Raw genomic sequence first — 14,337 nt, 5'->3', positions numbered from 1 at the left:
TAAGTGAAGAAAACCATATTTAATATGTAGATAGCTTTTTGTATGCTTTTCTATAAGAAGGATGACTTGAACACTAACAACGGAGAGTACACAAATAACATTGCAACTAGGGTTGCCGGATAAAATACAGGATGCCAAATAAAATTTGAATTTCAGATAAACAAGGAGTTTTTCAGTCTGTGTCCCAGGTATTGTATTTTTTTAGTATAAATTTGTCCCAAATATTGCATTATTTTAGTAATTCAAATTTAACTGAGTGTCTTGGATTTTTATTGGCTAAGGCTGCCAATCCTAGATGCAACTTAGAGGCAGGTAGGCCCTAAAATTTGTGATGAAGGCACGGCCAGTTTTCTTCAGGCATAGTCTATTATTCCATGGTTCTTAAATGTGTCATCCAATTTTCTTTTCTCTCTATAAGAAGCTTGTGTTTAGAACAGTATTGGAACTGTTTAGATATCAAATCTCTTTATCTGCTTATGGCAGCAGGCTTCTGTGAACTGAGAACTTTTCCATGATACCAGGGTTCAGAACCTCCAAGGATAAGACTTTAAGAGACTCTTAATATCCAGAATGATATTACCCATTGGTAATAAGTTGATGTTATCAACTATGGATCTCATAGGCATGAATTAATACATTCCAAACTGGTCTAGTTTCTTCTCCCACACGGGCTCCGACTGTATCTATGTTAATGATACCGACACCCACCCCATCGTTCAAGCCAGACACTTGGGAGTCTGGAAATGAGGGGTCTTCCCTTCCCTTATTTTCTTTCTCACATCCAGTCAGTCCTGTGGAATTCCTTTCCTCCCTGTTTCCTTGGCCATCGCATTAGCGGTGGCTCCCCTGCTTCTTTGCCTCCCCTTCAGCTCACTCCCTTCACCCTTGCATAGTGGGGAACACACTGGGCTGATGAGAATGCCCTTTCACTGCTGTGGCTCTAGAGGGACTAGACCATATTCTATTTATGCCTGCAGGTACTTAATAAGTAGGGTCTCATAGAAGAAATCAGAACATGGAAGGATCTTGCAAGTGCATTCATCATTCTGCCTAGAGTGCTTTTTGCTAAGCTCTGCTCATCTCACTGAATGTCTGAGTATCACATTGCTCACTCTCCAGAAAGTGCCCCTAGCCACTTATTTCCTCTGGGTTCTCCCAGCTTCCCTCATTTCCATTCATTCTCATCGATTCCCATCCCACCATAGTGATTGTTTTTTGAGCTATTTCTCAGAAACATTTTACCCACCTCCAACAATCATAGACATGTGCCAATAATATGCACACACACACATATGTGCTTGTGTGCGTGCATTCACTGTATCCATCCTCTCATTGCTAAACGTTCTATATTGAATCATTCTAAGATAGAGCATAATTTGCTCTTCGGTCTCAACAAACTATAATTATTGGCCTATACATTTAATTATGTCACTTCAGGTCAGTTTTTTATCCCCATGAATTCACAGGGACTTTTGCCTCCTTGAGTGAGCAAATAGTGGGTCTTGTGTTCCCAGTTTATATTCTTTTAAAATTAACATTTTTGTTTCTTTTTCACTTAACAATGATAAATTAGTTCTTGTTCTCCTTCTTCTTAAAGGCAGTCTAGGGAGATGAACGTTTGATAGCCAGAACCTGAGAATGAAATGTACTTTTTAATAGACTTAGAATTAATGCATTGCAGTGGGATGCAAAAAATCCCTTTCTACCCTTACCCAGTGAAGCCAATGTTCTTGGGTGAATTATTTCAATAAAAGAAACTTATCTCTGAACATTTAGCCTTACCTGTGTCCTAAACAACTCAAGATTCTTTTATTAGTAATTTTTAGTATTTGTTAGGCAAAATTTTCTTTTATGATGTCTCCCGGCCCCACTTCTAAGCTGTGACATCACTATATCGCCAATGAGATACTTTAATAATAGCTTTTCAATTTCTCTAAAAATTCTAATTTCTTCTCCAATTTCATATGCCCTTCAACAGATAAATCTCCCTCAGCTCTAGTATTTCTTTCTGCTTGTTAGCGCTGTATATAAGCTCATTCTTATGAACTTACAGATGTCACATATTATAAGTTTATCTCCTGTGGCAAGTGCTAGCATTTGGCAGGTTAAGTTTATCTGCGGGTCACTAGTGTGATAATGGTAGACACACCAGGAATTGGGGATAATCTGAAGTGCAGATGCTGTGGAAACATTGGATCTTGAGATCAGAAAGTTTCAATGGGATGCAGAGTAGCCAGCCCTGAGTCTCTCAGATTAAGAAGAAGTTCCCATGGACCCACACATGGGTGCACCCTCAATTACACACACACACACACACACACACACACACACACACACACACACACACACTCATACACACACACACATCTTTAAAAACCAAAAGATTGTTTGAAATGCAAATGGAAGCAGAGATGGAAGTAGAAAAATAAAAAGAAATGTTTGCCTCAGGAGGTAGTGTTGGGGCAAAAACAGCCACAGGTTCCACCAGGAATTATGAAGAAAACAAGCCCCAGGGTTAAGAGGGCTCCCTGGGACCGACTATCTCCCTGGTACAGAAGCTCGGGCCTCTGTCTGCAGAGATGCCTTGGCCCTTTTGCTACACCTCAGGAACAGTCCTTGAAATTCAAGAGGGACCCTGGGGCGGCTCAGTTGGTTAAATGGGCAACTCTTGATTTCAGCTCAGGTCATGATCTCAGGGTTTTGAGATCAGGCCCAACCATGTAGCGCTCTGCGCTGGGTAGGGAGCCTGCTTCAGATTCTCTCCCTCCCTCTGCCCCCCACGCCCGAAAAAAAGAAATTTCAGAAAGTGGGAGGGTTGTTGACATCGGTTGGGTTCTCAGTTCTGATTGGTAAATAGACACGCATTCAGAGTCCAGGACTTTATCCTAAGAATCAGTGGTTTGTAACAGAGCCACCACAGTATGTGGTGCGTGTGCCTGAGGGGCACGTGGATGGCCATTAGGTCTGGGAATTGTCCACGTATGGTTTTAATGGAAGCCTTGGGCGTGAAAGAAATTATCCAAGGAGAGAGTGAAGAGTGAGAAGAAAAACGTCATTTAACACATGGATGAAAGGAAAAAGCACCATTTTATGGGAACTGAGAGGACCGAAGGGACTACCTTTTTTAATATTGCAACCTGCCTCCCCCTATCCACTCCGGACCTCCTTTATCCTAATCCAAGTTTTCTATTTCCTATAGCATTTATCACCTACTACAATACTATGTAATGTAATTTACTTTTTGATAGTTGTGTTGTGCTTTATATCTTCCCTGCCACCTGTTTCTTACTGGAAGGTAAGCTCCGTGAGGACAAGTGCCTTTGTTGATACATTCTAAGCAGGTAGACCAGTGCCTGGTACTTTGGAGGTTTATTGAATGAATGAATGAATGAATGAATGAATGAATGAAAAAAATAATGTCTCAACAAGTAAGTTTCAGTTGATAGTGTCAAAAATTTCAGGGAAGTCACTTAAAATAAGTGAGGCAATTAGTAATCCACTGGTGCTCTAAGGAGGAGCCCTGCCAATGGCAAGGTAGGAATAGATGCTGGACTAGATTTGAATGATGGATGGTGGCTAAGGAAGTGGAGAGGGAAAACAGGAATCCCTCTTTCAAAAGACTTTGCTTTGAAATGAAGGAAAAGGTGGTAGTTACAGGAAGACTTGGGGTCAAGGATGGATTTTACATTATTTGTTTTTGTTGTTTTTAATGGATGAGACTCATAGGGCAATGGCAGAACATGGTCTGTTTCCAAGAAGTGGTGAAGGATCACCTTTCTGTTAGGGGAAGGTCACTCGAGTGGTTGTAGAGAGGGTGGCCTAGAGCAGGAGAGACTAGGCTCAAGGACTAGGCTCAGCTGGGCCACTGCTGTCAGAGAGGATGGGAGTGCTGTTATCTCTGACTGTGCCCTCGGTCTCTTCTCCTTTGGCTGTCATTGACCACCATTCCTTCCCCTCTGCCCTGCTCTTCTACTTCAACTCCCTGGAATGCCTTCTGAGATTAGCAGTCTCCTCTTAGTGTCTCCTCTGAAACTTCACCTCCTGACTTTAGGTGAAAACTAGTTGTTCTCTGAAGGTCCTGTGATAGTGTTTGGAGATGGGCCTTTGTGAAGTAATTAGGTTTAGATGAGATCAGGAAGATGGGGCCCTCATGACGGAATCAGTGCTCTTACAAGAAGACCAGTCACCCCCCAGCACAGTCCTCCCTCCACCCCCCACCCCCATCCATGTGAGGATACAGCAGGAAAGTGGCCATCTGCAGGCCAGGAAGAGGGCCCTTACCGCAGAACAGAATTGGCTAGTACCTTGATTTTAGACTTCCCAGCTTTCTGAATTGTGAGAAATAAATTCCTGTTTATTCTTGCTTAAGACATTCCATCTATCGTCTTTTGTTATGGTACCTCAAACTGACTAATACACTATTTAATTTAATTGTCCCATGTTTGGTCACTGGGAGCTCTTTAGGTTGTGTTCTGTGCCCCTTTGACATAACCTCATCATTATAAGTTTTTTTTTTTTTCTTTTGAACACTAACTTCCTGGCAATACAAGATGCTCCAGGCTCATTTGGTACATATCCTGCCCCCAGTCCTAGAATCAAGCATTTCTCCAAGGAGTCCTGATTCTTTTTGTTAGAGAATGGTATTAAAAACCAAGATCTGGGGGCACCTGGGTGGCTCAGTTAGTTAAGCGTATGACTCTTGATTTCAGCTCTGGTCATGACCTCGGAGTTGTGACATGGAGTCCCATGTTGGGTTCTTCTCTGGGCATGGAGTCTGCTTAAGATTCTCTCTCTCTCTCTGTCCCTCTGTCCTTCCCTCCCAACACTCATGTGCTCTTTCTCTCTCTTTCTCTATCAAAAAGAAAGAAAGAGAACGAACAAACAAACTAAGATCTGGAGCTAAGAGTGCTCGTTGCTACTGGGATGTTGTCATCTCTAGGCCTTTTCAGCTGGCAGAGCAAGGAGATATATGTATATACTAACCTGTGTACATACAGGTATCTATGACTATTTCTATATGCAACCATAGGTATCAATAACAGGCTAAACATGAGTTCATGGTGTTGTCTTCAACTCTATTTTAATACCCTGTGAGTAGAGTGCACCAAACCTACCTCTTTCCTTGCTTATCAATGGGATCCCTCTCCAACAGTGAGAAGTCTGGCTTTTGCCATCTGCTAATTCCAGGATACATATAGAGCAGGATCAGAATTGTTACTCTTTACCCCTAGAGGAAACAACTTTATTTATTGACTAGCGGATAGTCCTAATGTACGGTACCTTTTGCGTGTCATCTTACTGCTTCCAAAACATGGAGCACTTCACAAATTTGCATGTCATCCTTGTGCAGATGTCACGCTAATCTTCACTCCATCATTCTAATTTTATTACATGTGCTGAAGTGAGTCCAATAATCAAAACTTTAACAAACATGATAATATGACGACTGCAGGAAAGAATATACTTACCTACGCACAAAACCTTTTAACATCTGTTATCGAATTTCATTTACTTTGGTCTGTTTAAAGGAAGAAAGTGCCTCCTCTAAACTTACATAAATCATCATATTATTGAATTACTTAAGAGTTATCAAAATATTCATATTTTAAAATGTTTTAAGACACATCAAGGTCCACTGTTTTTCTTGTTTACCTCACTTAGTAAATAAGAATCCTTGGCAATTAGCAACTCAATTGTTTTTATATCAGTGAAGGGCTAGTGGTGGCATTTTAAAATCTAAACAAAAAGTTTATCTTTTGAAAAAATTAAATTAAGCATCCTTCCAGCCTCATCTTTCTTCTGTCTTATTTTCACTATCAATTTGTGAATTATGATTTTGTAAAACAGAGGTCATGTGTAGCAGCCCCGTCTCAAAGACTGCTGATTGTGAGTTACGATTACTTATTTGTTAAAATATTTATAATAAATACACATTGTTCCTTTGCCATCCACTTAACTCTTTACTACCCCTGGCTTCACTTAAAATTTTTTTCCAGCTCTGTTGAGGTGTTATTAACAATTAAAAATTGTATATGGTGAAGGTGTGCAGTGTGATGTTTCAGTGCACTTACACTTTGTGAAATAATTAGTGATGTTTCAGTGTACTCATACTTTGTGAAATAATTAGTGATGTTTCAGTGTACTTACACTTTGTGAAATAATTAGCGCAGTCAAGCTAAGTAGCTTATCCATCACCTCACATAGTTAACCTCTTTTTAAAAATTTTATTTGATTTAACTTCCATTACATTGTTACATCTTTGTGTGTGATAATACTTGTGATCTACTTTTAGCAAAGTTCATGTATATAATACACTATTATTAACTAGAGTCACCATGTTGTATGTTAGATCAGCACTCATAAAAATAAGTACTGTTTTATTGATGTATAACTGACAGTGGCTGTAAGTTTTACACACTTAATTGTAAATATTTTAATATTTGCCGGAAAAGCCCCAAATTTTGTTTAATATCACCTACGTTATATTTTATCACTAAAAGATTTTAGATGACTGGATCACATAGGAATAACCATTTAAAAAATACAGAATAATGTTTTTGTTTGACAAAAAGAAAACCCATTTTATTTTATTATTATTTTTTTAAAGATTTTATTTATTTGACAGAGATAGAGACAGCCAGCGAGAGAGGGAACACAGCAGGGGGAGTGGGAGAGGAAGAAGCAGGCTCCCAGCAGAGGAGCCTGATGTGGGGCTCGATCCCAGAACGCCGGGATCACGCCCTGGGCTGAAGGCAGACGCTTAACGACTGTGCCACCCAGGCGCCCCAGAAAACCCATTTTAAACTGTGTATGTGTATCCTATTTAACTTCTTTCCTTTAAATGAAACATTGCTAGCTGTAAACCTCTGTATTTTTCTAAATGTGGTTGGGCTCACCTTAAGCAGAGAAATTGGAAAGACAACACATTGTTTTTCAAGGGTTTTCTAAATAATAACCGCAAAACACTTACATGATATTTATAAGTTGTGATTGAATCAGTGACGTTAGCCATATTTCCAAAAGGCTGGGTTCTCCTGAAGGTGAAAAAACATGAGGAGGTTTTGCCATAGAACCCGCATTAGTTTTCCAAGGCTGCCATAACAAAAATACCACAGACTGGGTGGCTTAAATTTATTTTCTCCCAGTTCCAAAGGCTGGAAATCCAAGATCCAAGTGTTGGCCAGTTTAGTTTCCTTTGAGGCCTGTCTGCTTTGGCTTCCAGATGCCAGGACTCCACCTTCTGACTGCATCTTCACATGGTTGTTCCTCTGTGTACCCATGCTCCTGCTCGTGGTGTCTCTTCCTCTTCTCGTAAGGACACCAGTCATGATTGGATCAGGGCCCATCCTAGTGGCATCATCTTAACTTAATCATCTCATACCGAACTTACTTTAACATATGGTCACATTCTGAAGTAGTGGGATGGGGACTTCAACATATGAATTTTGGGGGGACGCAATTCAGACCATAACAGAACGTTTTGTTGTGGCTTCTAGAAATCAGACTCTGTGTTCTGTTTGTCATTGCTTTTAGCTATAATGATATAATTCTTACCTTAGAGGATAGTAGAAGCTTATCCCAGAAGAAAAGTGATAGTTGGCAACTGTGTTGTTTGTGTTTAAGTTCCCTTTCTTATTCTTTTTCAGAGAAGTAATTCTTGGTCTTTTTTTCAGGACTTATGCCCAGCTTTGAAAATCTGATGAGAGCTATTATATCAGTTAACTTTGACAAACTGCCTCAAAACTTAGTGGCTTAAAACAGTAAACTTTTTTTTTGTTTTTTGTTTTTTTTTAATCAATACACTGTGTGTTGGCAAACTGGCCCGGTCCCAGTGAAGATTGCTGATCAGAGTATTGGCTGGGCTCGGTAGGCATTGTGGTCACCTGGTTTCCAATGGCTTCACTTACAGGTCTTATGGTTGAGTCTCTATGGGTAGTGATGGTAGAGGTAATTGGGCCATATGTTATCATCACCCAGTAGGCAGACCTGGGCTGACTCACTTGGCTGTGTTCATAGGGTTTTTAAGAGCAGGAAAGAAGAGCAAGCCTCAAAGAGTAAGTACTTTCTAAGTCTCTCCTTGTATCACTTTTGCTGGTATCTTCTTGGCCAAAGTAAGTCATAACAAGTCCAGATTCAAGGGGTAGAGAAATAGACTTTTTCCTTTAATGGAAGCTGCAAAGCCACGTGCAAAGGGGCACGCCTGTGGGAATAAGAGGAGTTTGTGGTCTCCAGTGAGAAAGAGGAGGAGGTGAAATGACGAGAACAATCAACTGAGTAAACTCTGTTCTTACAAGTGTTTTCCCCCAGGTTGAGTAATTATTTTTTCAGAAGAAATGAAGGCTCTTCTCCAAAGAAATACAGATGCTGGCTGTTGAGAGTGAAAGCATACCAGGAACAGGAAATGGAAAAAGGGCCTGAGGGGAAGTGGGTAGAACACTCATAGCATCTGCTTCATGAGCTTTTGGAAATATGAAACAAATCCTCTGAGTTCTTTGTAGATTAAAACCTGAGAAATTTGCCTGTGGGGGACCAAAGACGACATTATTTTTTTTTTTTCTGTTGAGGACATTATTTCTTGTTAAGGCATTTTTTAATGTGAATATTTTTTAATGTTGACCAGGTGACAATAGGAGACACTTTTTATGCAGTTAGAAAGACCAGAACTCTGGAAATTTCATTCCCAATTCCCACATTGCCATCTTATTGAGCTCAAAATATCAAAAATGAAAATGCTCAACTGAGAGACCTAGAAATCATACTTTCCTCTGCAAGCATATAATGTAAATCTAAAACCAGGAATTCTTCATAATCTCACAAAAATAACAACTCCTTGATTATTCTTAATAGTCAACATTGATTTATGTCTACTCTGATTGTTCTAATATCAATTTGTCAGTGTCTTTATACCTCAATCCACCATCAAAGTTAACCCTTAATCCCCACTCTATTTATGTAGAGGGCTGAGCACAATCCTAAATACATATCATAGAACTGAATTGCTAAGCTACTTAATTTAGGATGTGTGGGTATTAAATGCTTTCAACCCTGTGCTGAGTTTTGTTCTACAAATATGATAGAGGAAGCTTCTATTACTCCAAAATATCCAGGGGAACTGCACTTGCCTGCACATTAAAAAAAAAAAAGTCAAACCCATAAATTCTCACGGCTTAAGTTTGTTTAAAAGCTGACAGCATCCACGTCCAGATTGGAAAGGCAATTTCAGAAGACATGAACGTGATGGATGCTGTAATTTTATGCAGCATATTTAAATATAGTCTTCTTCTGCTTTATAGGCTAGAGTTGAGTAGCAAAGGGAGTGGACTGTATCAGTCAGTTTTTCCCATAATAATGCTGATGAACAAATCACAAAAATTTTGGTGGTGTTTACTGTTAGACTCACAGGTCTGGGTCTTCTGGGCAAGTTCTCCCTCAGGGTGTAGGTTTATGCATTGTCTCGGTTAGACCTACTCCACATATCTTCTGCTGGACCCAGGCTGGTGGGCTAGAAGTCACTGGGAAATGTTCTTCTCTTGGTAATGGATAGAATCTCCTAGAAGGACAAATGAAAGCACTCAATGTTTGTTAAGACAAAGGCCCTGGTCTGGTTCACTGTCGTTTCCATATTCCATTGGGCAAAGCAACACAAAACAAAACCAGGGGCAGGGGTGCGTAACAAATACTGCCCACCCAGAGGCCATTGTTAGAGGGAGATGCACAAAATCTCCAGAACAGTAAAGAACTGGGGCCAACAATTCCAGCTACCACAGAGGGGTAATTGTTTCTGGAAATAAAAACTTCTTTGGATACTTAATAGGCAATTTGTATATGGTTCATTGATATTTAGTGCTTAAAATGGAATTGCTTGATTGTGTTTCTTGATTCATCTGAGTCTGGGAGAATTCAAAGATACTTTTTAATATGTTTACTTGAATTAGCGAGGAAGAGTTTAAATTCTTCCTTCTCCTATCTCCAACTATTACTTGAAAATTGGACTCTTTTCCCGTGCTGGTTTCTTCTCCCTTTTTTCGTATCTATTAACACCCTTATTTTAATTCAGCCCTGAGGTACTGAAGAGTGAGCCGTACGGGGAGAAGGCTGATGTCTGGGCGGCCGGCTGCATCCTTTATCAGATGGCAACTCTGAATCCTCCCTTCTATAGCACCAACATGCTCTCCCTGGCTACAAAAGTAAGCAGTGTTGGGAGACAAAAGGGTCCCGTGTTGCTAAAAATGCCATTCCTTTTCTTTCTAAATAGAGCATTTGTGATTTTTATAAAACCGTCAATTAAAAGCAGGCACATTGTTTTATTGGCCACATGATCCAATTCACTTTTTCCCCTTTCTTCTAAATATACATCACGTGCTGTGGCACATTCCCCTTATAATTGTCTTCATTTATCCTAGAAAATTATACAAATAAATATATCAAATTACTTTTGGTCTTTTATTTTTAATTGTGGTTTGGACTGCCTACAATCGGCACATTATATTATCCTACACATCATTTATTATGAGTCTGAGGCTAACGTTAACTCAGCCTGAAGAATACAATCTGCGCTCAAGAACTGTTTAATTGATGTTAATTTTTTATTTGTTGGGTTGTTTTTGTTTCTGATTAAAATTTGTGCATGGTTATCATGCTCGTTCAGTAGCTCTCATGTTGTGGCCAAGTATTGTACATATTAATGGGCTCTTTACGTCCATCGCACTAGTCTGTCTGTTTTGCAGATAGTGGAGGCAGTCTATGAACCAGTGCCAGAAGGCATCTACTCTGAGAAAGTGACAGAGACCATCAGCAGGTAATTATTCTCACAATTTCAAACCTGATAGGGATTATCAAGAAATACCTCACATCTCTATGAATTTACCGCGTAAATATTCATGAAGAGGAAGGGCTCCCAAGTAATCCAAACCTAGAACCATATTTGTGCATCAGCAGTAATGGCGACCATCTGGAAGCCACTTCAGTGGGTCCAAGAGGAAGTGGTATATGCACTTGAAATATTATGCAGCCATTAGAGTGATTATTCAGAAGGCTTTGTATCAACCTGTAAAACAAAGATGATAAGAAGCGAAGTAAAGCAAACAGGACGTAAAGCTGTTTGTAACTATGATAAAAACTGTAAATATATGCATGGATGTCAGAAAAGGCTAGACAAGGACATAGGAAACTGAAAAAGGCCATGTTAGATGATAAAATTGCGAGCACTTTTTCATTTCTATTTTTAAATTGATAATGTTATGTTGTATAATAATTTTTCAAAGAAAGAAAGAAATGCTCCAACCATCAATATGGTAGGAGTTTAATGAAAGTCATTTCCTGTTGCATTCGCAAAGTTCTGACCTCCCAGGGCTTGTCCCAGCTGACCTGTCACCCTTCCCTCCCACTTTTCTTTTGCTCCCTCACTGCCAGCCACAGGGAGCTCCCTGCAAGTCCTGGTATGCCCCTGCCTCTGGCCCTCTGGCCTTGCTCTTCCCTTGTCCTGGACTTCCCTTCCCTCTGGTACGTGCATGGCACAGGCCCCCACTTCCTTTGTGTCTCTTCTGTTATTTCCCATCATCAGAGAGCCCTCCCTGATGCCCCTACAGCCTCTCTGCATTCCGGCCCCCTTGCCTGCTTCATAAAACTTGCAGCACCCATCTCCCGACATGTTAGACATTTGTGTGAGCAGACGTGTTTCTTTATTGCCTGTCTTGTCCCCACCAGAAGGAAAACTCTACAAGAGCAGAGGCTTTTCCAGTCTGGCTCGTGGCTCTTCAGTGCCCAGAGCAGTGCCTGGGACAAGATCGACCCTTAACAAATACTGGTTGTATGAATCAATGACTTGTTTTCTGACTGATTGTTATTTCTATACCAATGTATGCTCTTAAGTTGGCTCAAGATTACTTCCCTGCCCCATCAAGCTGAGTTAAATCCTTATTATTTTTATAGAAATCCCAGAGTCACCCCAGATAAAATATCTGTCCATTCTCCTGCCCAATTCCCTTTAAATTTGGTTCTGTATCTATCCCAGCACTTAGCACCACCTCTGATGGAATGTAAGAGATGTATTCCCTTCACTTTCTCCTCCCAGCCCATCGTTTTGCATTAATAGGTACTCCTCACAGTTTGTACGGTTTTATCTTGAATCTTTCCTTGCTCAGCACAACACTGTCCTACAGTTCTAAGGGGCCTAGATCCAGCGGGGGCTGAGTTTCACTAACTGGAGACTCTGAACAAACATTTGACCATTCTTTCTGCATTTCTATTCCCTCATCCAGTAAAAAAGGGATTGTAATAATACCAACCTCATCAGGCTGGTGTGATAATTATACAAAGTAACTATGAAAGTCACTTAGCATAGAATTTGGTGAATGGTAAATCTTAAGCAATATTGGCAATTATCATTGTTAATATTATAGGAAATGAGCTGAAACCCCTTTCTGAATAATCTGAATTCTGCATATATTAGATCGTGCCCAATTGCTAATGAATCCAGGCAAATGTATTTAAATTGCTCATCTCCACAATTTGGTCCTATTCTCTGCTATTTGTTTTCTGGAAAGTGCCTCAAAACTTCAAGAAGTCTCTAGAGATGTCAAGACAAGAATACCAGATCTACTCACTTAATTTCTCCTTTTCATAGGTATTTGAGCACCACAAAGAGCGGGGTAGGGGTGGTACAGAGAAAATGTACAGAGACATTATTCTGATTTTGTGGCACGGGGCAAACAGGACCATAATTTGCTTCTGACAGTCCCCATGGCTATTGGTATCCATGTGTCTTGGGGCTAACAAGTTAGTGGAGGAGTCAGGTACCAACACTACATGGAAAGGTTAAGAACGTCAATAGGTTCTATAATCAGCTGGATTTTATTTTATTTTTTTTTTAAGATTTTATTTATTTATTTGACAGAGATAGAGACAGCCAGCGAGAGAGGGAACACAAGCAGGGAAAGTGGGAGAGGAAGAAGCAGGCTCATAGCAGAGGAGCCTGATGTGGGCCTCGATCCCATAACGCCAGGATCACGCCCTGAGCCGAAGGCAGACGCCCAACCACTGTGCCACCCAGGCGCCCCTGTAATCAGCTGGATTTTAATCCCTATTCTTCCACGCACATCCTTTTCTCATCTGTGATGTATGGGTAGCAATAGTAACTACTCACAGGCTTGTTCTGAAGATTAAATAAGATAATGCTTTGAGTCCTTTTAGCACAGTACCCAGCACTTAGTGAGCCCTCAGTAAAATTAGATATTATTATTAATAATAGTAGTGTTGCTACTTATGGAATTAAGTATATAAAACAAATTATAATAAATTGGATGAAGAATGGTAAAGGGAGCAATGAGAGATTCCAGAAGGACTTGGCCTAGTCTAGGGACTTCGGGAAGTTTCTATGAAGAAAGAACATGTAATCTGAGACCCGAACCACCACTAATTCTCGAATGTAAAGAGTGGAGAAAGCATTTCATAGACCAGCTTAGAGCTTATTAGTTTGAGGAACTAGAAGAAATTGGAGATGTAGCGTGTTAAGTCAGGGAGAGAATAGCCAAAGAATGATTAGGGCCTGGGGAGGCTCATGGGGCCAGATCGACTAGGTCTGATAGGCCACATTGAGGGTTTTGAATTTTTATCTCAAGTACTGAGGAGAAGACTTAAGGTTATTTACAAGTGGGATATAGTGAAAATTTCTTCTATAGCAAAGATCATGCTGGCTGTTCTGTGGAGAATAGAGAGCAGGGAATGGGGGCAGGAGGGGAAGTAGGGCCAGCTGTCCACCAAGACATGATGGTGGCTCTGACTGGAGTGTGGTAGTGTTGATGGAGAGAAGTGGGGCTATTTCCATGGTGGCTTGGAGTTGAGTCAACAATTTTGGGGGTATAAGCATGAAAATGGAATGACACTAAAAATATGAAAACAGTTGGGTTTATTCTGTGGAACTTCAGAAAGTGGAGCCAAGACCACGGAGTGGAGGTCCAAGGGGGCCCATGTCAGCTCGTCATTGGAAGTATGTGTCAGAATTAGAGATACCCAAGTGAGGCAGGCTGCTGGGTGGGTAGTGAGTTCCCTTGTCACCAGAATGGTTAAGAGGATGAATGATCACTATTAGGGGACTCAGGGATTAAATGTTTGTAAGGACACTTTTTTTTTTTTTTTTTTTTTTAGATTTTATTTATTTGAGAGAGCACGAGAGAATGATCATGAGCGGGGATTGGGATGGGAGGGGCAGAGGGAAAGGAAGCAGCAGACTCCCCACTGAGCTGGGAGCCCAACTGTGGGGCTGGATCCCAGGACCCTGGGGTCATGACCTGAGGCGAAGGCAGACACTTAACTGACTGGGCCACCCAGGCACCCCAG

General features: G+C 40.6%; 1 protein-coding gene and 1 non-coding gene across 2 annotated transcripts in view; one reads left to right on the top strand and one right to left on the bottom strand.

Annotated features, from left to right (window-relative positions):
- NEK10 (NIMA related kinase 10) overlaps window positions 1-14,337 on the top strand; it is a 214,918-nt gene that overhangs the window by 121,834 nt on the left and 78,747 nt on the right. The window contains exons 24-25 of the mRNA XM_044383351.3: window positions 10,058-10,187; window positions 10,728-10,798. Of these exons, the coding sequence (XP_044239286.2) occupies window positions 10,058-10,187; window positions 10,728-10,798 (201 nt within the window). The remainder of the gene's footprint in view (window positions 1-10,057; window positions 10,188-10,727; window positions 10,799-14,337) is intronic.
- LOC113254180 (U6 spliceosomal RNA) lies at window positions 5,306-5,409 on the bottom strand. Its single transcript, XR_003315706.3, has one exon. It is a non-coding gene; the product is annotated as a U6 spliceosomal RNA (small nuclear RNA).

The sequence above is a fragment of the Ursus arctos genome, unplaced genomic scaffold, assembly GCF_023065955.2.
Source record: "Ursus arctos isolate Adak ecotype North America unplaced genomic scaffold, UrsArc2.0 scaffold_20, whole genome shotgun sequence".
Taxonomy (NCBI): domain Eukaryota; kingdom Metazoa; phylum Chordata; class Mammalia; order Carnivora; family Ursidae; genus Ursus; species Ursus arctos.
The sequence above is the reverse complement of the archived record's forward strand: the minus strand, read 5'-3'. Positions and strand labels throughout refer to the sequence as shown.